Here is an 18,920-nt window from a genome sequence, read left to right on the forward strand (position 1 = left end):
GACTCACTAGAGAAGATGACGGCATATTTCGTCAGTTTGGACGGAATATGCTGACGCCGTTAGTCAGTTTTAACGGAATCTGTTAGATTTTAACAGAATATTCCCTAACGGCAGTTAGGGAATCCGTCAGTGCGAGCGTGAGGCCGTGCCCTCCCGGCACGTGAGGGCGCATGAGCCACAGAAAAATTATTTTAAAAATATGACAATGTTCGTGAGGTTGTGTAGGTCACGTTGGTATATTCAAATACCAAAATTGAGCAATGTATGAGAAGTTATTAGCTAGTTTTGCCTATGTGCTTTAAAATAACGTTTTTATAGTTAATTCGCATATAGGTGAGACTTATCCCGAGGACGAGCGTATTCACGGGCGACTCGGGGGTTACAACCCGTCGACATACCAGTGAGTGGGCTTTTGTTTTCAGTATATATTTATATACTTGATATATTTCCCAGAAATGCATTTTAAAGGAAAGTATGCTTTGAAATAATATGCCAAATGCTTTTATATTCTGAATATGCATTTCATGGTTGCATATATATATATATATATATATATATATATATATATATATATATATATATATATGTGTGTGTGTGGTGTTGTGGAGGCACATGTAAGTTCAGGTAAGTTATGTTTAATTATGTGAATCATCGATGATGTGATATGTGATTGAATGATGTTGAGCTCATAAAACTGCACCTAGGGTGATTGTGATTTAGCCAGAGATATGAAGTACATGCCTATTTATTTACGTCACATCCCGCACTATATGCTCATATTGGATCCAACTTAAATGCACAGTCTTGTCGTACAGACCTTATTTATGGTTCTGACTCGTAGATGACTAGCGATTTATCGCCCGGCTATTATGAGAGAATAGAATTGAGCATAATTATATTACACCCAATCTTGTCGTACATACCCCTTTTTAGTGGTTCCGACTTATGTGCAATATATTGCCGTATAGGTCATTGTAGTGACTCCGGCTAGATTGACTTTTGAGCTATGAATTCATCCGTACAGACTACCACAGGGGTTCCGGCTAACCTATCATATTTCTATGAAATCAGTCTTACCTGGATTGTTTACTTTGTTATATTTTGGCATGGCATACATATGAATATGATTATGTGAAGCATGAATTGAATTGTTATGATTTCAAAAATATATATATATATATGCTTATATCTTGATTCTGGGAAAATTATACATGTTTTACAGCGAGGGGTTAGATATGTTGATAAATGAAATGATTTTGTAAAACAATTGTTTTTTCCCACTCACGTTTTCTGTTTTGCGCCCCTCCAGGTTTTAAGTAAGCTTGCTGTTGGTGGCTTGAGGAAGTCGGCAGTTCTGACTTATCTAAATAATAGTAGGACATTCCTGGTACTGTATAACTAGTACTTGTCCTACTGGACTGCACCTAGATTTTATGCTTTGATTAGAAGTGTTTACTGTTGTAACTAACTCCTATCACTTTCTGTTTAGTAGTGCACTCTAGTAATTTGGTTTTCAATTATTCGTATAATTCTTATCATTATCGCTTCCGCACTGTGCACATGGCTACGTCATTCTCACGTGACGGCCATCATGCCTTGATCTCGGTCGGGGTGTGTCAAAGAACACGTGATATTTTTTTATTGGGACATTAAGTATGTCATCAAAATTATATTTAATGAGACTTTCAAAATTTTATGGACGATAATAACAGTATACGGATGAAGTGGCCCTCAACCAGAGAGGTGGAGAGAAGTGTTGCCTTTGCACTACGGCGTGGGTTCGAATCTCGTTGGTTCCCTAATCTAACAAATTGATCGTTTGACAAAAAAAAAATCATATTAAGAAAATTAGAATAGATAAATTAAAAATATAGGAGGAGTGCATATTGAGATTTTGGGAGTACTAATACTATCTCCCTTAAAATATTAATTTTAGTTATTTACAAATAGTTTGAACCATTTATATCAAACATTGTCGTAAGAGATTTTAGTTATTTACAAACACTTTTTCGGTCATTTTAAAAATATTTCAAACATATCTCTAACATGTATATCCGCTTAAATAAAATATATTCTAGGTTGTAAATAAACACTCTTAACACACATGTTATATTCAACTGAGAATGCGACCTAATGGTATTGCAATTGTTCTATTCTAGCAAAGGAATAATATCACAATATCCAACAATAGTAAGACACAATTTTTTTTTTTTTGTCAAACAATAAATAATTAATACTAAAGTGATTTAAACTATGAGAAAGGAGAGAATTTGAACTTAAACGGAGTAAGTTTAATGAGAAATGCTATATCCACTAGGTCAATCTAATTACTTGCAAATAAGACACATAATTTAATAGGAGATATTTCATTGCTCCTTAAGCTTTTATACGGTGACACGTGTAGGTTGTAGTTTGATATTTCTCAAGGGTCCCTCAACTAAAATTTATGGTCTCTTAATTTTAACTCAATTGAAGCAATGATCTCTCAACTAAAAATCCATTATCATTGGTCCCTTAACTCATCAAAACGTGCAGCTATGGTCCCTCAACTAAAAATTCATTATCATTGGTCCCTCAACTTTAATTCAACTGGAGAAATGATCCCTTAACTTTAACTCAATTGTAGCAATAATCATTCCAACATAACTTGTTTTGACAAATTTTTTGACATAGTTAACGAAAAGGACCATAATTACACACTTTGATGAGTTGAGGGACCCTAATAATATAAATGGTTATTCCAACATAACTTATTTTGACAAAATTTTGATGAAAATGACTATAGCTACACATTTTAATAAGTTGAGGGACCAATGATAATGAATTTTTAGTTGAGGGACCATTGCTCCAATTTGATTAGAGTTGAGGAACCATTGCTACAATTTACTCAAAATTTACAAACCAAATAATGTGTCTCCAATAGAAAATAAGCACGTTAATCAACACTTAAGTAATATTCAATCATCAACAACCACATCATTTGATTTGCAAATTTAATTTAAAAACTTTGGTCTCCCTGGCATTCATGTCGCTTATTGCTTTTTGTAATCCTAAACTTTTTAGGCCTGAAATTTTACGAGCCCCAAGGTTTGGGAAAGACTGACCTATACATGTTTGCACTGACATAGTTGTGTAGTTTGATGTTGTACGTTTGAACGTCTTCGGAAGTATTGTCTTAATGTTACAGATGAGATGTCAAAAGCGCGTGTATTAGTGTTTTTTTTTTTCACTTATAAATAAGATGTCTCAAGTTATACTCACATGCATCATGAATTTAATACTTAATACTTAATTATCATAATCTATTGTGTGATTTAGCATTGACATTTTACTTGTATATGATGACATGGTAAGGACCGTGATCGATAGCGGTGAATGATCAAGTCAAGTGGGTTCAGAGAGATTAAACTTAACCCGATAGAGTTAATATGAGTTTGGACATGAATTCAACACAATATTTCTACACTAAAGTACACACTAAAGGAAGAGAGAAATTGTTAAGATATGTTTGGGTGAGAGATTTATAAGTCCCAAGGAATTAAGATCAAGTTAGATAGAGAGGATTAGAAATGCAATAGCAAATGCATGTGTGAGAGATTTGTAAATGGCTACTTCCATGTAGTGTTTTGCAATCCCCTTACATGCCGTTGTAGTGCACATAGATAGCTTATCTAATCCCCTTTATTTAACGTTTTGAAGTCTTATTCTTACTAACTTGTTACTAATTTTGAAGTCTATGTCATAAATCACTCACTCGAAAACAACCTAACTGTTGTTAGGTGTTACTGGAGCATAATGAGAGAGATAAATATAGGGAACTTTAACGAAAAGCACCCGGTACTGTTCACTTTAACGAAAAACCATATTTTTACACTAAAAAGTCAATCCTAGTACTATTCATTTTACCCTTTATTTTGTCCTTATTATTAAAACTCAAAGTTTTCAAGCCCTTTTCATTAGTTTTCCTATAAATATATGATTGGTACTAAATAATGGAGAAGATTTTATACCAAGTTACACCTTTACTATTTTAATGACCGTGTGATAATCAATTCATTTTCAATTTTAGTTTTCACCTGTTGAAAACTAAGAAATGAAAGCTTGTTACCTTAACTGTTTTCAGTTTTGAAAACCAAAAGCTGAAAAGAATTGCCAAGAACACTATTCATTTTCTGAAAATAAAACTAAACATTAAAAATAAAAATCAAATAATCGTTTGGTAACTATTTCGTATTTTTACTTTTTTATTTTTGTTTTCACTTTTTATTAAAAAACTGAAAACTTGTTGAAATAAATAATTAAATTTATAATTTACACTTTATACACTAGGAAATTCAAAAAATTGTTTTTGAGATTAGATGGAAGAAGACGATGATTCCCGAACCGAGCAAGCGACCAACTTGGCCCACTGCCGCAATCTCGTCTTCATCTCCTCCGCATCGCCACCGTCTGAAACAAAATATCAAAAAACACGAATCAAAATCCCGCGGATAAAGAAAGGGTCCAAGATCAAATCAATCCAACGGTTCACATCAACCAAACCTGTTAACAAGCTCTTACTGCACTGCTTATTTACATCGTGGTAAAACTCCAAAGCAGGTAAAGTATCGGATAGTTTCCGGTCGACGTCGGGTAAATCGAACCCGAATCCGAGCTCAATACAGGCCTTCAGCTCCTCCAAATCATCGTCGGAAACGCTTTTGCTACGAACAAGGCGGCGCGTGCCAGAAATGCTCTTTCGACGCTGCCACGTCTCTTCCCGGATCGTGTCGGGCGACCACGAATTGTGCTTGTAGAGAGGGTGAGGCGGTGGTACGTGGGGGTTTTTCATGGTGTCGCCAAGGAAATGTCGGCGTCGTCGTCGTTTTGGACCTTTGGTGGCGGCCGGAAAGGATGAGGGTTTGGCGGCAGCGGGAAGGCATTTTTATAGATAGGTGTTGATTGGCTGCCACTTCAGAATAATGTCGTAGTGGGCCCCAGCTTGCGGGTCCGTACAAAGATGACAGTGAGATAGTAGTGGGCCACAGTTGGTGGAGTCTTTTATTTTAATTTTTTTATTTATAAGTTAATTACAAAGATGACAGGGATATAAATAAACAAGAAATGCGTGGTAGGTAAAAATAAGGATGTAAAAGGAGAAGATTCTTAATGTATAATATTTTATTGAATTTGAAACCTAATTATAATTATAATTATATACTTTTTTTGGTCAAACGTTAAATTAAATGTTAGATTAAAAACCGATAAAGTTCGAATTCCCGACCTTTTCACTACTATAACCATGATAAAGCGTCACTTGCAATTATAATTATAATTTATTAATGGTCAATTTTTCTTTATTATTTATTTTTCTAGTCCATGATGTCAAAGCGAAGCAAGGTGTCTGGACAGAAGCTGGCAAGGTGGAATGAGCCATAGCCGACGTGGAATCAACAGAAAAAAAAAACACAGGTAGATATTCTTACAACATTCTAAACGCTACCTTCACATCCAAGAATCAGATACGCATTCGGATCCCATTATAAAACTAGGATTGCAGGGAAGGTAAAACACGCAGGTAAGCTACAAGACTACAAGGTTTTTCACTGAGGAGCCTGTTGTAGAGAGATTCTCTTATATAACTAGCTTATTACTTGACAGTCGTTTACTGAACGTGCAATCCATTTTTTGAACATCGTCGTACCCAGTGCACAAGGCTCCCGCTTTACGCAGGGTTTTGAACATACAACAAAAAATATTGAACGGTAGTGCCACTATGACTAAATATTGATTATATGAGATAATCACTTTTCTTGTAGACTTTGACCAAGTTGGCAATTATCATTACAAGAATCAAAAGAATATGAATCTCCCACCGTAACATTAGCTCATATTTGCTGTCACCAATAATCCCCACAAGAGCAAGTTCCATCTTTAAAATGATGAAAACGGTTAGAATCCCTCACAATGATCTCCCTCTCCGTGATTACCGATATGAATTTCGTTGCGTTGTGGCAATCGCCGCAAACCCGCAAGTTCTTGAAGATCCGAATGGGTGTTTTCGGGGCTGTACTGATGATTCCGAATGCAATTGCCAATCTCTCACTGTGGCTGTTAAGGATGTGCTCTTTCTCGTCATCCTCGACATCCTGCAACACGAAGCTCAAGTCAGGAATGTAACCGAGGCTCTTCATTCTGGCGGTTAGATCCCTCAGCTTCTCATATATTTCTTCGCACTTTGGATGCGATTGATTTGCAGTGTAGAAGACATCAACGTTATTATTCACTTCTATTGAGCTCCATCCTGGAGTCTTCGTCAGTCCCCGATTTCTGGCCAGAGATCTCACTTTCTCTACACCTTCCCATTTCCCGAAATTTGCATATATGTTTGACAACAAAACATAGTAACCCACGTTCTCTGAATCAACTTCAAACAAGCGTTCGGAAGCAATCTTGCCCATTTCAACATTTCCATGTATTCTACAAGCGCCGAGTAGAGCACCCCACACAGACGCATCAGGCCGTACAGACATATTCTCTATAAAACTATATGCCTTGTTTAAATGCCCGGCTCTACCAAGCAAATCAACCATGCAGCCATAGTGCTTCAAACTAGGCTTGATTCCGTATTGTTCCTGCATCGTATGAAAGAACGATTGACCTTCATTGACCAAACCTGAATGGCTACACGCTGCCATTAAAGATACAAAGGTGACATGATCTGGCTTGACCCCCTCATCTAGCATATCATTGAATAGCTGCAGAGCTTTCTCACCATGCCCATGAACTCCATGACACGAAATTAAAGCATTCCAAGGGACCGAACTCTTCCTAGGAACTTGGGAGAACAGACACAATGCATCATCTAGTCTTCCACATTTTCCATACATGTCAATCAAGCAGGTTCCCACAAATACATCTGAGTAGACACGGTTCTTAATCACCCGTCCATGTACTTTCATCCCTTGTTGCAAGGCTCCCACGTGGGTATATGCTGGTAGAATGCTAACCCAAGTTCCATGGTTTGGAATTATTTCTTTGCATTGTTGCATCATGCGGTACACTTCAATTGCTTCACTTGCGTGACCATTTTGAGCATAGCCTGTGATCAAAGTATTCCATGAAACAGCATCCTTGGTAGGAAGTCCTTCAAAAACAGTACGTGCGGAATCTATAGCACCTAATTTAGCATACATATCCACAACTGCATTTCCAATGACAACATCTTCCACAAACCAATCTCTCCTCAAGATGAATCCATGAACAGACTTACTCTTTTCGGAGTCACTTAATTGAGCTAAAATTGAAGCCAAACTCACTAGTGTTAAAAAATCGGGCTGAATTCCGCGTAATTGCATGGCGTTAAATAATTCAAGTGCAGTGATTGGATCATTATTCTGCTCATATGCAGCAACTATTGAGTTCCATGAAACTAAATCTCTAACCTCCATTTGATCAAAAACCCTTCGTGCATGTCCCAAGCTACCAAATTTGGAATACATGTTAATCAAGGCATTGCATACAAACAGATCAAAGTCCAGTCCATGCTTTATGACATATAAATGAATCAGCCTCCCGCTTGAGATGTCGTTTGATTGAGCACAAGCAGTCAGCAGACTTGCAACAGTTACGCGATCCATCTTTATCCCCTCCATTCTCATTTCAACCAGGACATCCAATGCGTCTGCTGCATTTGCATTCTGACAAAACCCAGAAATCATTGCATTCCAAGACCCTGTATCTCGAATTGGCATATCATCAAACAATTTACGAGCAACGTAAATAAAACCAAAACGGGAATACATATGGATCAAAGAAGCGGCCACGAAGACATCCCATTCGAACCCCAGCTTTAGAACTCGACAGTGTATCTTCTTCCCGTCAACCAGATTCTCACAAGCTTTCAAGACAGGAGGAAAGGTGTAGAAATCAGGATGAAGATCAGAAGTCAACGAAAACTGAGAGAAACAATCTAAAGCTTCACGGAAGCGCCCGCTGCGAACATAAGCAGATACCATGGAATTCCAGGTATAGACATCTTTCCTTGGTATCGAATCAAATGTGCGGCGAGAGAATGACAAGTCGCCAAGGTAGGCATAACGATTGACAAGCTTGGCAGCAAGAAAGATATTCTGAGATTTTCCCAACACCACAAGATAAGCATGGAGTTGCTTAGCATGGTGAACATTTGTGCAGGAGTGGAATAGAAAATCGATATTATCATTTCTGTTATCATTCGCAAAGCCATCTGATGGCAGCTGCAAAGTATTTGTAGTTGATGAGAACGATTGACAACAAAGTCGATGTGAGGACAAAAATTTGGAAACATGCCTACCTCTGCAGGTGGGCACCAACCTGGAAACAGATATAGAAAACATCAGCCGGGCAGAGAATAAGCTTCGATTACACAAAACAAGCCATGTCAATTCCATATCCCTTCGGGACTACACATATTTTTATCGGTTACTAGAAGAAAACACTGTCAGCAAACATTGTGAAATGAAATTCAATCCACTTCATATAAAATTCCTACGACAACACGCATAAAACTCGAAAACCTGTCATTGTATCAGGAAACGTGATTCATTTGGACAAACAGGCATATCAAATGATAATTTTAACTGTGCCTATCCAATTTCTCTCATTCATTTACTACTCTAAAGTTTAAATTACCAATAAAAATAAGGAAAATACGTAAATAGTCATTTGCCCACACAAAAAGAGAAAAACTTCATCGGATTCCGAAGACTATTTCCCAGAAAGCGAACAAAAAACAAATTGTAGGGTAAAAACTAACAGAGAAAAAGGAGGTTTTTACCTCAACATACATGAAGGATTCAGAGAAATCCAAACGGTCAATGAGCTTCCTTAGCAGCACGGATGAATCCAATCATTGGGGGTTAAGGGTTTAGGGTTAGGGTTTAGGCTGGAAAGCAAAGCAACCTCCTTTTATGCTTTTGGGGTTTCTATTCGATTTGCTGTACACCAGAAATCCCTTTCGGGGTTTAGGGGTTTAGGGTTTTATCAGATTAGAGATGATACTTAAGAGGGAGCGATGGTGAGAGAGGATTTGGAATTTGGGCCGGGTTATAGTGGGGAACTGATCCAGCGCGGCCCATTATAGTTCTTTTTTAACAAAGCTGAAGTTTTATCAGCGGCCCGAAATACCATCATATATTTCAAACAAAAAAGAAGAACAAGATTACGGACTCATTTGGTAAGTACTTTTAAATGATGTAAAGCATTTTTAAGGAAAATAGTTTTTAGTTTCAAAAGCACTTGAAATGCTTTCTGCTAAAAGTATTAGTTATGTGCTTTTTGCTGGAAACACTTCAAGTGTTTTTTCATAATTAACATGTCTTGTTACTAAGGTATGGTTCTAAAAACGTTTTATCTAAAACAACTAACTTTAATCATTCAAAAACACTTGCCAGACGAGCTTTACGGTCCTATTTCAAATAAAAGCACTTATACTGAAATGGTTTTTAGGGAAGCAGTTTCAAACAGACTTCAGTCATTGTAATTAAGTGGCTATACCAAAATTCTTTTTGCCAGTTATTGTGTCCGTGTTTATTTACTCTAGTTTAGGCTTGCTTTGAACCTCATTTAGATCTCAAAACTAATACATTGACATGTACAGTGGCACAATCTTGTTTAGTAACATATTGTCAAACTTGAAATTTCGCAACCAGCTTAATTTAGTATTCTTTTCACACAAGATCTTGTCTTTGGTTTCTCGCTCTCCTAACACTTTATTTGAATCGCAAATGTATCACATATGCCATAAATGATAAATTATATTTTTTAAAGGAAAACAAAATACTCTTTAGGAAATCTTTGACACAACCAATGTTGCTCACCTAAAGTTCTCATTTAAAGGCTCTGTGAAGTTCTCTTTCATTTTGAACTCTTAGATTAATCTGACGATGACTTAATCAATAATCTTAAACCATATTTGTTACACCTTACAAAAAATAATAAATCCTATTTGAAACAAAAGGGGAAAAAGAAAAAGAGTTCACTTGTGAAACCCTTCCGTTTTCTTCACTTACCCGTCTCTCCCCCTTCCATCCCCTCTATCTCCCTCCCTCTCCTCCTCCGTCTGAGCTTTTTCTTTTCTTTTCATTTTTGCGTATGAATAAGGAGAGAGGAACAAAAATAAGATTTTGGAAAACTGCACATTGCAATTAAACAAAAACACTTCGGAAAGGAAAGAAGTTTTTCACTTTGATTTGATTTTTAAATTATAAGTACACCTACCAAAACACAAAACAAGATTCAAAGATTCAAAAGAAACCTTGCACATGTCACTAGAGCAGTTCCAACAATCTTCAATGGTAACCTAGTTCCAACAAATTTAGGGACTTTGATAAATGGGGAATTGATTATTAACCGTTCGATTTTTGTTTAAACGGATATGATTGAAGGATCTAGAGGATATGGATGAAAGAGATCCGAAGATGATCATATTCCTTGGATCTGGACCACTTGATAAGAGGTATAGCCCACAATACTCACAAGCACAAGAGGAACTTGCATTGTACGGGTACATCGACACATAGTGTCCCATGCCAATAATACAAAGATATATGTTAACATTTTTTTACATGTCCTTTTGTTATTGAGACAGAACACATCTGTGACATTAAACTCCCCATGTGCATATTGGCCTTCAATCTTATTTTTCTAATATATTTAATAATATCTTAGCTCTCATTGGGGGCATTTGTTTGCCCGTCTTAGCTCTCATTGGACTAGACTAGATTAAATATTAGTCTAGTGTAGTGTTTGTTTCCTTGTGGGACTAGTGTTAATGAGATTAACTAGGACTCGCTTTCATTAGAAACGTCGCTAGCTGGTCTTCACGAGTCCCCCCCCCCCAAAAAAAAACACAAGATTAGTTAAGAACTTCGCTTCATTTTGCTTGATTCACCTCCTCAACCTCGATTGCGTCATCTGGGTCGGCCGGATCTGGGTCCTGGGAAGCCCAAAAAGGCTATGATGGAGGGTGAGCTGATGAGGATCCAAAAATTGTTTTGATTTATTTTAGTGGGTAATGTTTATTTTTTTTATAGTTCTGATGATTTGATGATTGTTTAACTTAAATTTTAGAGTGGTTTGGTCAATTTTGGATTGCAAAATTGTTTCTTTGCTAAATTCGCCATTGATGTTTGTAGAGCTTTCGTTAAGACTAAACCAGAGAGAAAAGGAAGAAGTTGAAATATATTTTGATGAAATTGAAATGGTTTATATCTTTTGTTTTTTTTCTGGATAAAAAATAAACAGAATCTGCAAATTTGAGAGAGAGAGAGAGAGAGAGAGAGAGAGGTGCAGGGCGATGGAACTTGATTATAGAAAGATAATTTTTAGGATTTTGATTTTTGTGTTTTGGTTTTGAATATTTAGAATTGGTTTTATTAGAGATATGTTTTGATTTTGAATATTTAGAATTGGATTTTACTGGAGAGACAAGCTCACAACTATGGTTTTTCCACGTTCAGTGTTTTATTTGATTCTAGGTTTGAGTTGGACTTTTTGGTTCTATGCTCAACATTGTACAGACAAAATGTGTGATAAATGGTGAGAGAGAGAGAAAATGTTGGTATAAAAAAAATATCAAATTCCAAAAATATTTTAGTCCGCTTTGCTAGTTCGGCACTGCACCAAACACTTCATGATTCTTATACTGCTTAGTCCATGTTAAGCCAGTCCAACTTAGTCCCTGAAGCTAGTCCAGTCCGAGATAGTCTGGTGTAACAGACGCACCCATAAAGTATCAAACTACGGTTACATAATAATAAAATAAATTAACTTTTTCCAACATGTATATGATGAACATCTACCAAACTACCAATGCATCAAACAAAAGAAACAAAATTGATTGTGGCTCCATTTTAGCGTTGTATGATAAGACGTTGAAATTCGTAAGCTTCGGCTCAGGAGTTTAGAGCTAAAATTGCTAAGACCAAGACTTATCCTTACTAAAACAAGAAAGACTCATTTAAACTTTTTGTGTGCACTCAACTACCATTCAGATAGTGATGACAATAAACATTGTATCAACATAAAATATGAGACTATCCACAAAAGATTGTTGTTGAACGTTGCTAATGACTTAGACTAAAAAGAGAGGCAAGACTTTTAATTTCTTCTGTTTGCTAGATCAATTCCCATGGGTCCAACACCCGAAAGTTAGGGCATGACCAAAAACATCCAATTAGGTAAAAAGGCATTGGACCTTCCATATATTTGACTAAATCAAGCTTTGATCTATATTTAGTGACCTCACCATACACTATCCAATTCAAAATCATCACCATGTATTGCAACTTAAGGACAAACTAAAGAGCAAAAGAGTCAAGGCTTTCTTCCTAAGCAAGTAATAATATCATTAAACCTAGACACACAAAACATCAATTACCTTCTTTATTTGCTTATCTTGTAGATAAGCACGACCTCCTTCTCCCGAAAGTGCTTTTGGATTTGACTTATTAACGGTTCATTTTTTTCAAATAAAAAAAATATAAAAAAAAAGAAAAAAAAAGGAAAACGAAAGTCCATACATATCACATGATCACAAGTTCACAACCCAACAAAATAAATAAATAAAATCCTCATACTGTGCCCACCATTATCAACCAATAAAACAACCAAAAGATCTCGCACTCCAATCAACCTGTCGGAAAGCCCCATCAACGGCGGAGATCACTCCACGTTTCGTTACCACAGAAGCCAGACATCAAATCACGATCTGAGCTCCTGATTGGTCCACGTTTCGAGATCTGATCGTTCAACCACCCACTTCAGTATTAAAAAATCTAAAATTCCAAATTCGTAGCCTCCGAGCCGACCTTAAATATGGACTCGTGTCGAGGCGGCACAAGACACCTGTCGCCTCCACGCATCGCAGACAAAGCCGAAGGCTCGGAGAAACAGTCTCTCTCCTCTCTCTCTCTCTCCAGCGAGCAGTCACCCCCTCAATTTTCCAAAAAAAAAAAGGAAAAAAATTAAAAAGAAAATTAAGGTAATTAAGTCCTTCTCTTTCAGCGTTTTTCTTTCTGTCTTTTAGTTTATTTTTCGTTTCAGCTGATTTTTTTCTTCTGTTTATTCGGTTTGTCTTTATCTGATTTAATACAGTTTACTCATTATTCAATTAATTTAGCCACTGAATTTTTCTGGGTTTTATCCTTTCTTTTAGCTTTAATTGTTTTTGTTAGGCAGGGAAGCAACTTTATGCAGTTTGTTTGATGGGTTGTTGTTCTAGCTTTTTTGGTGGTGAAATTTTGGAGTAAAAATATGATTAGGGTTTTGATTTGTCTCTTAGTTTCTAATGGAAAGATTGAAACTTTTTCTAATTTGTTGGGGGTCAGTAAGATTTAGAGAAACGGGTTATTTTTGGATGACAGTCATGAATTAATGGAGCCGGAGAATTTGGAAATTCTTGTTAGTTTGTTTTTGGTGTAAATTTGTGGATCTGAAGCTAAAGAATATGCAATGGAAAAGTAATGGTAATTTGCAAATTTGATCTGAATCTTGTGGAAAGGTGTGGAGGATAAGTTGATTGCTTCTGATGATTTTTCACACTCTGTCCTGCTTCTTCATAATTGCAAATTCTTGAAAATGGGATCTTGTGTCATGATTTCAGTGTTGTCAAGCTGCTGTTGGTGGATTGAATAAAGCCACTGTTTTGATTGTTTTCATTGATTTGTCTGTTTCTTCAACTTAGGGGTGTGTTGGAATTTATTCTCCCATGTTTCGTTTGTCTAGTCACTAGTGGTTGTTGTGCGCGTACGATCCACTGAGGTTTAACCCTGTGTGTCACTTCGATTCGTTTTTAAAAATGGTTATTGAAATGTATAGTCCTAGTAAATTTTCTGTTTCGTTTACCTATCATTTTCCTGATTTTTGTATGAACGTGGCTGACTGAGTGAATTGGATGTACATATAGAGTTGTTTGCACAGCTAGCTTTCAAGTTTAGAAGATGGGGTCTAATTTCAACTTCAAGAGCTTTGGTGAAGCACCACCAGTGGAAGGCAATGGTGGGAGGGCAGGAGGAAGTTTTGGATTGGCGCGGCAGTCTTCGGTGTACTCATTGACGTTTGATGAGTTCCAGAACACGATAGGTGGACTTGGGAAGGATTATGGATCAATGAACATGGATGAACTGTTGAAAAATATAGGGACCGCTGAGGAGACTCAAGGCATGACGGCTACTTCTGGGGTCGGAAGGGAAGTAAATGCCCCGGGGGGTAATTTGCAGAGACAAGGTTCGTTAACGTTGCCGCGAACGCTTAGTCAGAAAACGGTTGATGAGGTTTGGAAAAATTTGATTAGAGAGACTACTGATGATAAGTATAATAATGTTGCTGCCGGTTCGAATTTGCCACAGAGACAACAAACTTTGGGAGAGATGACTTTGGAGGACTTTTTGGTGAAAGCAGGGGTCGTGAGAGAAGATATACAGCCACCAGTTGTAAGGCCTAATAATGGTGGATTCTATGGTGAATTATACCGTCCTAATAACAACGTTGGTTTGGCTTCCGGCTTTCAACAACCGAATATAAGCAACGGTATTTTGGGGAATCGAGTTGCGGACAACAAAAATTCAGTTCCAATTCAATCTCCTACTTTAGCACTTAATGTTGGTGGAGTGAGAACTTCTCAGCAACAAACGCTGCAGTTGCCCCCACAACAGCAGCCACTCTTCCCCAAGCCTACAACCGTGGCGTTTGCCCCTTCTATGCATTTGGTAAACAATGCTCAGCTAAGTATCCCAAGAACTAGGGGACCAATGGCTGGGGTTGTGGAACCTTCTATTAACACCGCTTTCTCTCAAGCTGGAGGGTTTCCGGGTGCAGGAATTGGCGCGGTTGGTTTGGGCACTGGGGGCGGTGCAGTTGCAACAAGATCTCCTGCAAATCAGATATCACCGGATGTAATTGCTAAGAGCAGTGGGGATACATCTTCATTGTCGCCGGTACCTTACATGTTTAACCGGGGAAGGAAGTGCAGTGGAGCTGTGGAGAAAGTAGTTGAGAGAAGGCAAAGGAGAATGATAAAAAACAGAGAATCTGCTGCAAGGTCTCGCGCTCGTAAACAGGTGACCCCATTGGCTCTCTGCTGCCACCATACATTTAAATACTATCTCGATGTGTTGCCCATTGTATTTTGAAATGTGACTTTAATTTGTTGTGTTCGAGTGGTCTTGTGGTTTAGCTGTAGTTTTAGACCTATATTTTGATGTCTAGAGTGGTGGCACTTTGTGCATCAACCTGCATTTCAGCTGAACCATACAAATGTATAGTTTTTCTGTGAGAACATTAAAGATGCATACTTTCGGATATTTGCATTCACATGTAGAATTCTTAATGATCCCTTTTCGTGACCAAGTAAGGACATGATCTCCCGCCTAAATCTTCTGACTTAAACAAAATCATCGTGATGCTTTGTTGAAAGTTGAAACTGAAATCCCTACAAACCCTAATCTTTTACAAGTCTTCTGGTTTTACTATCAAAGGCTCTGTGAGGAACAAACAAGTAGAAATAACCGATTGTAGCTTCCAATTAAAGGTTTGTTAGCTTTTTGTCTATGCAAATGGGTGCTATTTATGTACCTAAAAATCTATAGAGCATCTACTCATATTTGATGTAACCCAATGAGGAGGTTTTGTGGTGTCGATATGATTGTATCATTGTATGAATGCATAAAGCAGCCTTCTGCACTGCCAATGTACAAAGTTCCAACGTGAATCGTTTCCTTCAAAAGTCACTGAAGGCTAAACGTCTTCAGGGATTTTGACCTTGAGATGATTTCTGAATCCTAGAACAGCTCTGTCAATTAATGGCGATCTGCTTTGTTCCTCCTTTTGTTTAAGAAAGACGATTGATAATTGTTTAAACCTTTTGTTTTCGGTTTCCTGCAGGCCTATACCTTAGAACTAGAGGCAGAAGTTGCAAAACTTAAAGAAATGAACGAAGAATTACAGAAAAAACAGGTACATGATATATTTACATTAAAGCATAATTGTCTATCAACCTGGTTGTCCTAGTTTCGCTAACCCTCCTCGACTTCACTTTGGTTCTCTGCAGGAGGAAATTGTGGAAATGCAGAAAGATCAGGTACATCATTGTTCATATCTCTCCAGTCTCTATGTAATTCATTGCTCTCAGAAAAGATAACCAATGAAGCAAAACAAGTATATTTCTTCGAGTGTTCACTTGCATCTTGATGCATTTTAACTGCAAAGTAAACTGACCGATCCCGTTTTCTGAATGTGTTGACAGATGTTGGAGACAATGAAGCGGCAATGGGGAGGTAAAAGGCAATGCTTACGACGAACATTGACAGGCCCTTGGTAACTCGGATGAAATTGGACTGCGAATATAATAAGATGAGTGCTCGAGTTTACGAACATTATAGGTAGTACGGTACAGAGATTGGAGCTTGTATCTGATATCTGAATCCAATCTTATACTAGAAACAGTAGGTAACTGGTCTGTATAGGAGAGGAGTGTTGAGTTGTAAATTATAAAACTAATTAAAGTTAATTAGTCTCATATTGTAGATTAAACTTCTTGCGTTTTTGGTGGACTCTTTGCTTCTCATTTGATGGCAGGGGGAATCTAGTTTAATTAAACAAGTCATATTTAGACTACCTTAGTATTTTTTATCTACTTAATTAACACGTTTCTGCCGCTCATATAAACTGATTTCACTTGCAAGGGGACCAGTTTATAGTTTAGTTGGCTAAATGCATTTACTTTTCACCTCAACTCCTGCGTTCTAATCCACCACTATCTATCACTTGTATCAACATTCAAAAAAAAAAAAAAAAGCATATTCTTTTGGTTCATGGTGCATTTTGATATTTTAATTCTTATTTACAACGATACAAAGTTGATATAATAAGGTTCAAATTTTAATTACCATTTTCATACCAATATTTGGATATATAATTCAGGAAATAGTGGTTTTTTTTTTTTGGATAAAAGATACGATATTAGTGGGAATAAGGAACCATAACAAGAGGATAGCAGAATAAATAGCAGAATAAAAGACAATGAACCTTGAAAAGGCCTTGCTGGGGCTGCCAACTCAGAATCAAGGAAAGAATGGGCCACCAAATACATCAAATGACAAATACTAGAAGGAAAAATACGTAACACTATCCTCTAACAAGACATCTACAACTAAATCTGGAGGTTCCTCAAACCAAATCACCTCCTGTTGCAATCCAATTCCAGCTCGTGCACGTCAATGGCCCACTTGGTTGGCTTCTCTTTGGACCAACAGGATCCTCTCCGGATCCTTTTGGTGAGGATCCTGAGGATCTGTAAATCGTGTCCGTTTATCATATATCGTGCGGTCAGTTTTTGTCAGGTACTTTTTGCATTTAATTTTAAATAAAAATATTTAAAATGATTTCTAACCGTACGATGTACGATGAACCAGATAAGATTCACGGATCCTCACAAAGAGGATATGGATTCCTCTTTGCATATGGCTGAATCGTGCATTTGATAACCCTTGTAAGATCATCTCCAACCAAAGGGTCCAAAGGGCCGAAAAATGGCTCAAAAACTGTCTCCAACTGAGGGCCAGGCCAAAGGGCTCGTGGACCCCACTGGACAAAAAAAGGCCAACCAGCTGTTATTTTTTATTTAAATTTCTTTTTAACAAAATTTATTTAATTTTTTTTTAAATTCTATGTTTTTTTCCTATAACTTCCTAAGCCATTAAACAACATTAAATTAAATTAAGTAACATGAAATAACATTAAACAATATGAAACAACATTAAACAACATTAACCAACATAAAAATTATACAACATAAAAAAAAATTTAACAGGTATGAAACTTAAACAACATTTTTAAAAACATTTAACAACATAAAACTTAAACGCCTACTCCATGCTTCTTTTGGCACAAAGACGTGCAACAAAATCCTGTTGTAGATACTTGTTTGTGGCACGGGAACGTATCATCCTATAGCACCTCATGTACTCATTTATAGAGATACTACCAGTTATTGGATTGAAAGGCAAATTAGGCCCATCATATATTTTTGCACAAGCCCTTCTTGACCTATTTGGATCCTCTTGGTCGTCATCCGACTCTCCATCAATATACCCATTTAAGTTGTTGTACTCATTTAAGTTGTTGTAGTTTTTAAATTTAAATAATAAATTATGTTTGGTCATATGACCCTCGGTTGGAGACGGTTTCTTGTGACAAGACTAAAATGAGCCCTATGACCCTTTGACCCTCGGTTGGAGATGGGAAATATGGCTATGCACTATTCATTAAAATATTAATTTTTTGGAGGGCTAGATGGCTAAAATGAGTCATCTGGCACTCCTTCGGTTGAAGATGGTCTAAGCAATCCCCTATATCATTAATAATTGGTTCCACTCCTTTTGCATGGCTGCCATGGCCACGATAGTCTCTCTCTCAAAATGCAACACCACCCCCCAAAAAAAAAAAAAAAAAAAAAATCTCCAGCAAGATGGTCATCAGGAAATACTAGATAGTAAAGCTCATTATTCTCAATCGGATCACATGTCCTATTTGTGCAATATAATACACAATTGAGAACAAGGAGTGAAATCTATATTGAACACACGCAATTGTGCTCTTAAAGTTACAAGTCCTTCGTACGCTTGATGATGAAAGACTTAGTTTTTCATATAACCGAAGTGGTGGTAAAATATCTCAAGGTGGAGAGTAGGTGTTTTGTGAGCAAGCAAAAGTATTAATGATAGGGTCCTAAATTTTCTATTTTTCATAATTAATTACTAGCCAAAACATTCTTGTAGTATTAACGATATTTGTAGCTCAACAGAACAATAATCCGTTGTAGTCTAGTTGGTCAGGATACTCGGCTCTCACCCGAGAGACCCGGGTTCAAGTCCCGGCAACGGAATAACCTTTTTGTTTTT

The 18,920-nt window shown here is 37.0% G+C and overlaps 3 protein-coding genes and 1 non-coding gene across 6 annotated transcripts; 2 read left to right on the top strand and 2 right to left on the bottom strand.

The window, feature by feature from the left end:
* Positions 1 to 4,215: 4,215 nt before the first annotated feature.
* Positions 4,216 to 5,174, bottom strand: LOC103436486 (uncharacterized). The gene is made up of 2 exons (XM_008374914.4): positions 4,543 to 5,174; positions 4,216 to 4,449 (listed from the first exon to the last, which is right to left on the bottom strand). Exons 1-2 carry the CDS (start codon positions 4,829 to 4,831, stop codon positions 4,355 to 4,357), a joined length of 384 nt encoding a protein of 127 aa, XP_008373136.1. The 5' UTR covers positions 4,832 to 5,174; the 3' UTR covers positions 4,216 to 4,354.
* A 561-nt stretch (positions 5,175 to 5,735) lies between these two features.
* Positions 5,736 to 9,002, bottom strand: LOC103436485 (pentatricopeptide repeat-containing protein At4g33990). Of its 2 annotated transcripts, none has more exons than XM_008374913.4 (2): positions 8,798 to 9,002; positions 5,736 to 8,334 (listed from the first exon to the last, which is right to left on the bottom strand). In XM_008374913.4, exons 1-2 carry the CDS (start codon positions 8,803 to 8,805, stop codon positions 5,880 to 5,882), a joined length of 2,463 nt encoding a protein of 820 aa, XP_008373135.1. In that variant the 5' UTR covers positions 8,806 to 9,002; the 3' UTR covers positions 5,736 to 5,879. The 2 variants fall into 2 exon arrangements, with proteins under 2 accessions (XP_008373135.1, XP_017188030.1); XM_017332541.3 differs by having other exon boundaries at positions 8,808 to 8,976.
* A 3,637-nt stretch (positions 9,003 to 12,639) lies between these two features.
* On the top strand, positions 12,640 to 16,551 carry LOC103436484 (ABSCISIC ACID-INSENSITIVE 5-like protein 5). 2 transcript variants are annotated; one of them, XM_008374912.4, is made up of 5 exons: positions 12,640 to 13,003; positions 13,928 to 15,080; positions 15,904 to 15,975; positions 16,070 to 16,099; positions 16,265 to 16,551. In XM_008374912.4, the coding sequence occupies exons 2-5, from the start codon at positions 13,962 to 13,964 to the stop codon at positions 16,337 to 16,339; spliced, it is 1,296 nt and encodes a 431-aa protein (XP_008373134.1). In that variant the 5' UTR covers positions 12,640 to 13,003; positions 13,928 to 13,961; the 3' UTR covers positions 16,340 to 16,551. The 2 variants fall into 2 exon arrangements, with proteins under 2 accessions (XP_008373134.1, XP_070678416.1); XM_070822315.1 differs by lacking the exon at positions 12,640 to 13,003 and adding an exon at positions 13,192 to 13,487.
* Positions 16,552 to 18,831: 2,280 nt separating this feature from the next.
* On the top strand, positions 18,832 to 18,904 carry TRNAE-CUC (transfer RNA glutamic acid (anticodon CUC)). The gene has a single exon. It is a non-coding gene; the product is annotated as a tRNA-Glu (tRNA).
* The last annotated feature ends 16 nt before the right edge of the window (positions 18,905 to 18,920 follow it).

This window comes from Malus domestica, chromosome 05 (genome assembly GCF_042453785.1).
Source record: "Malus domestica chromosome 05, GDT2T_hap1".
NCBI classification, from domain to species: Eukaryota; Viridiplantae; Streptophyta; class Magnoliopsida; order Rosales; family Rosaceae; genus Malus; species Malus domestica.

Coding starts and splice junctions, on each gene's coding strand:
- LOC103436486 (XM_008374914.4), bottom strand. CDS start 4,831: ATGAAAAACCCCCACGTACCACCGCCTCACCCTCTCTACAAGCACAAT. Junction 4,450..4,542: donor CAGTAAGAGCTTGTTAACAG/GTTTGGTTGATG, acceptor ATTTTGTTTCAG/ACGGTGGCGATGCGGAGGAG.
- LOC103436484 (XM_008374912.4), top strand. CDS start 13,962: ATGGGGTCTAATTTCAACTTCAAGAGCTTTGGTGAAGCACCACCAGTG. Junction 15,081..15,903: donor GGTCTCGCGCTCGTAAACAG/GTGACCCCATTG, acceptor GGTTTCCTGCAG/GCCTATACCTTAGAACTAGA. Junction 15,976..16,069: donor AAGAATTACAGAAAAAACAG/GTACATGATATA, acceptor GGTTCTCTGCAG/GAGGAAATTGTGGAAATGCA.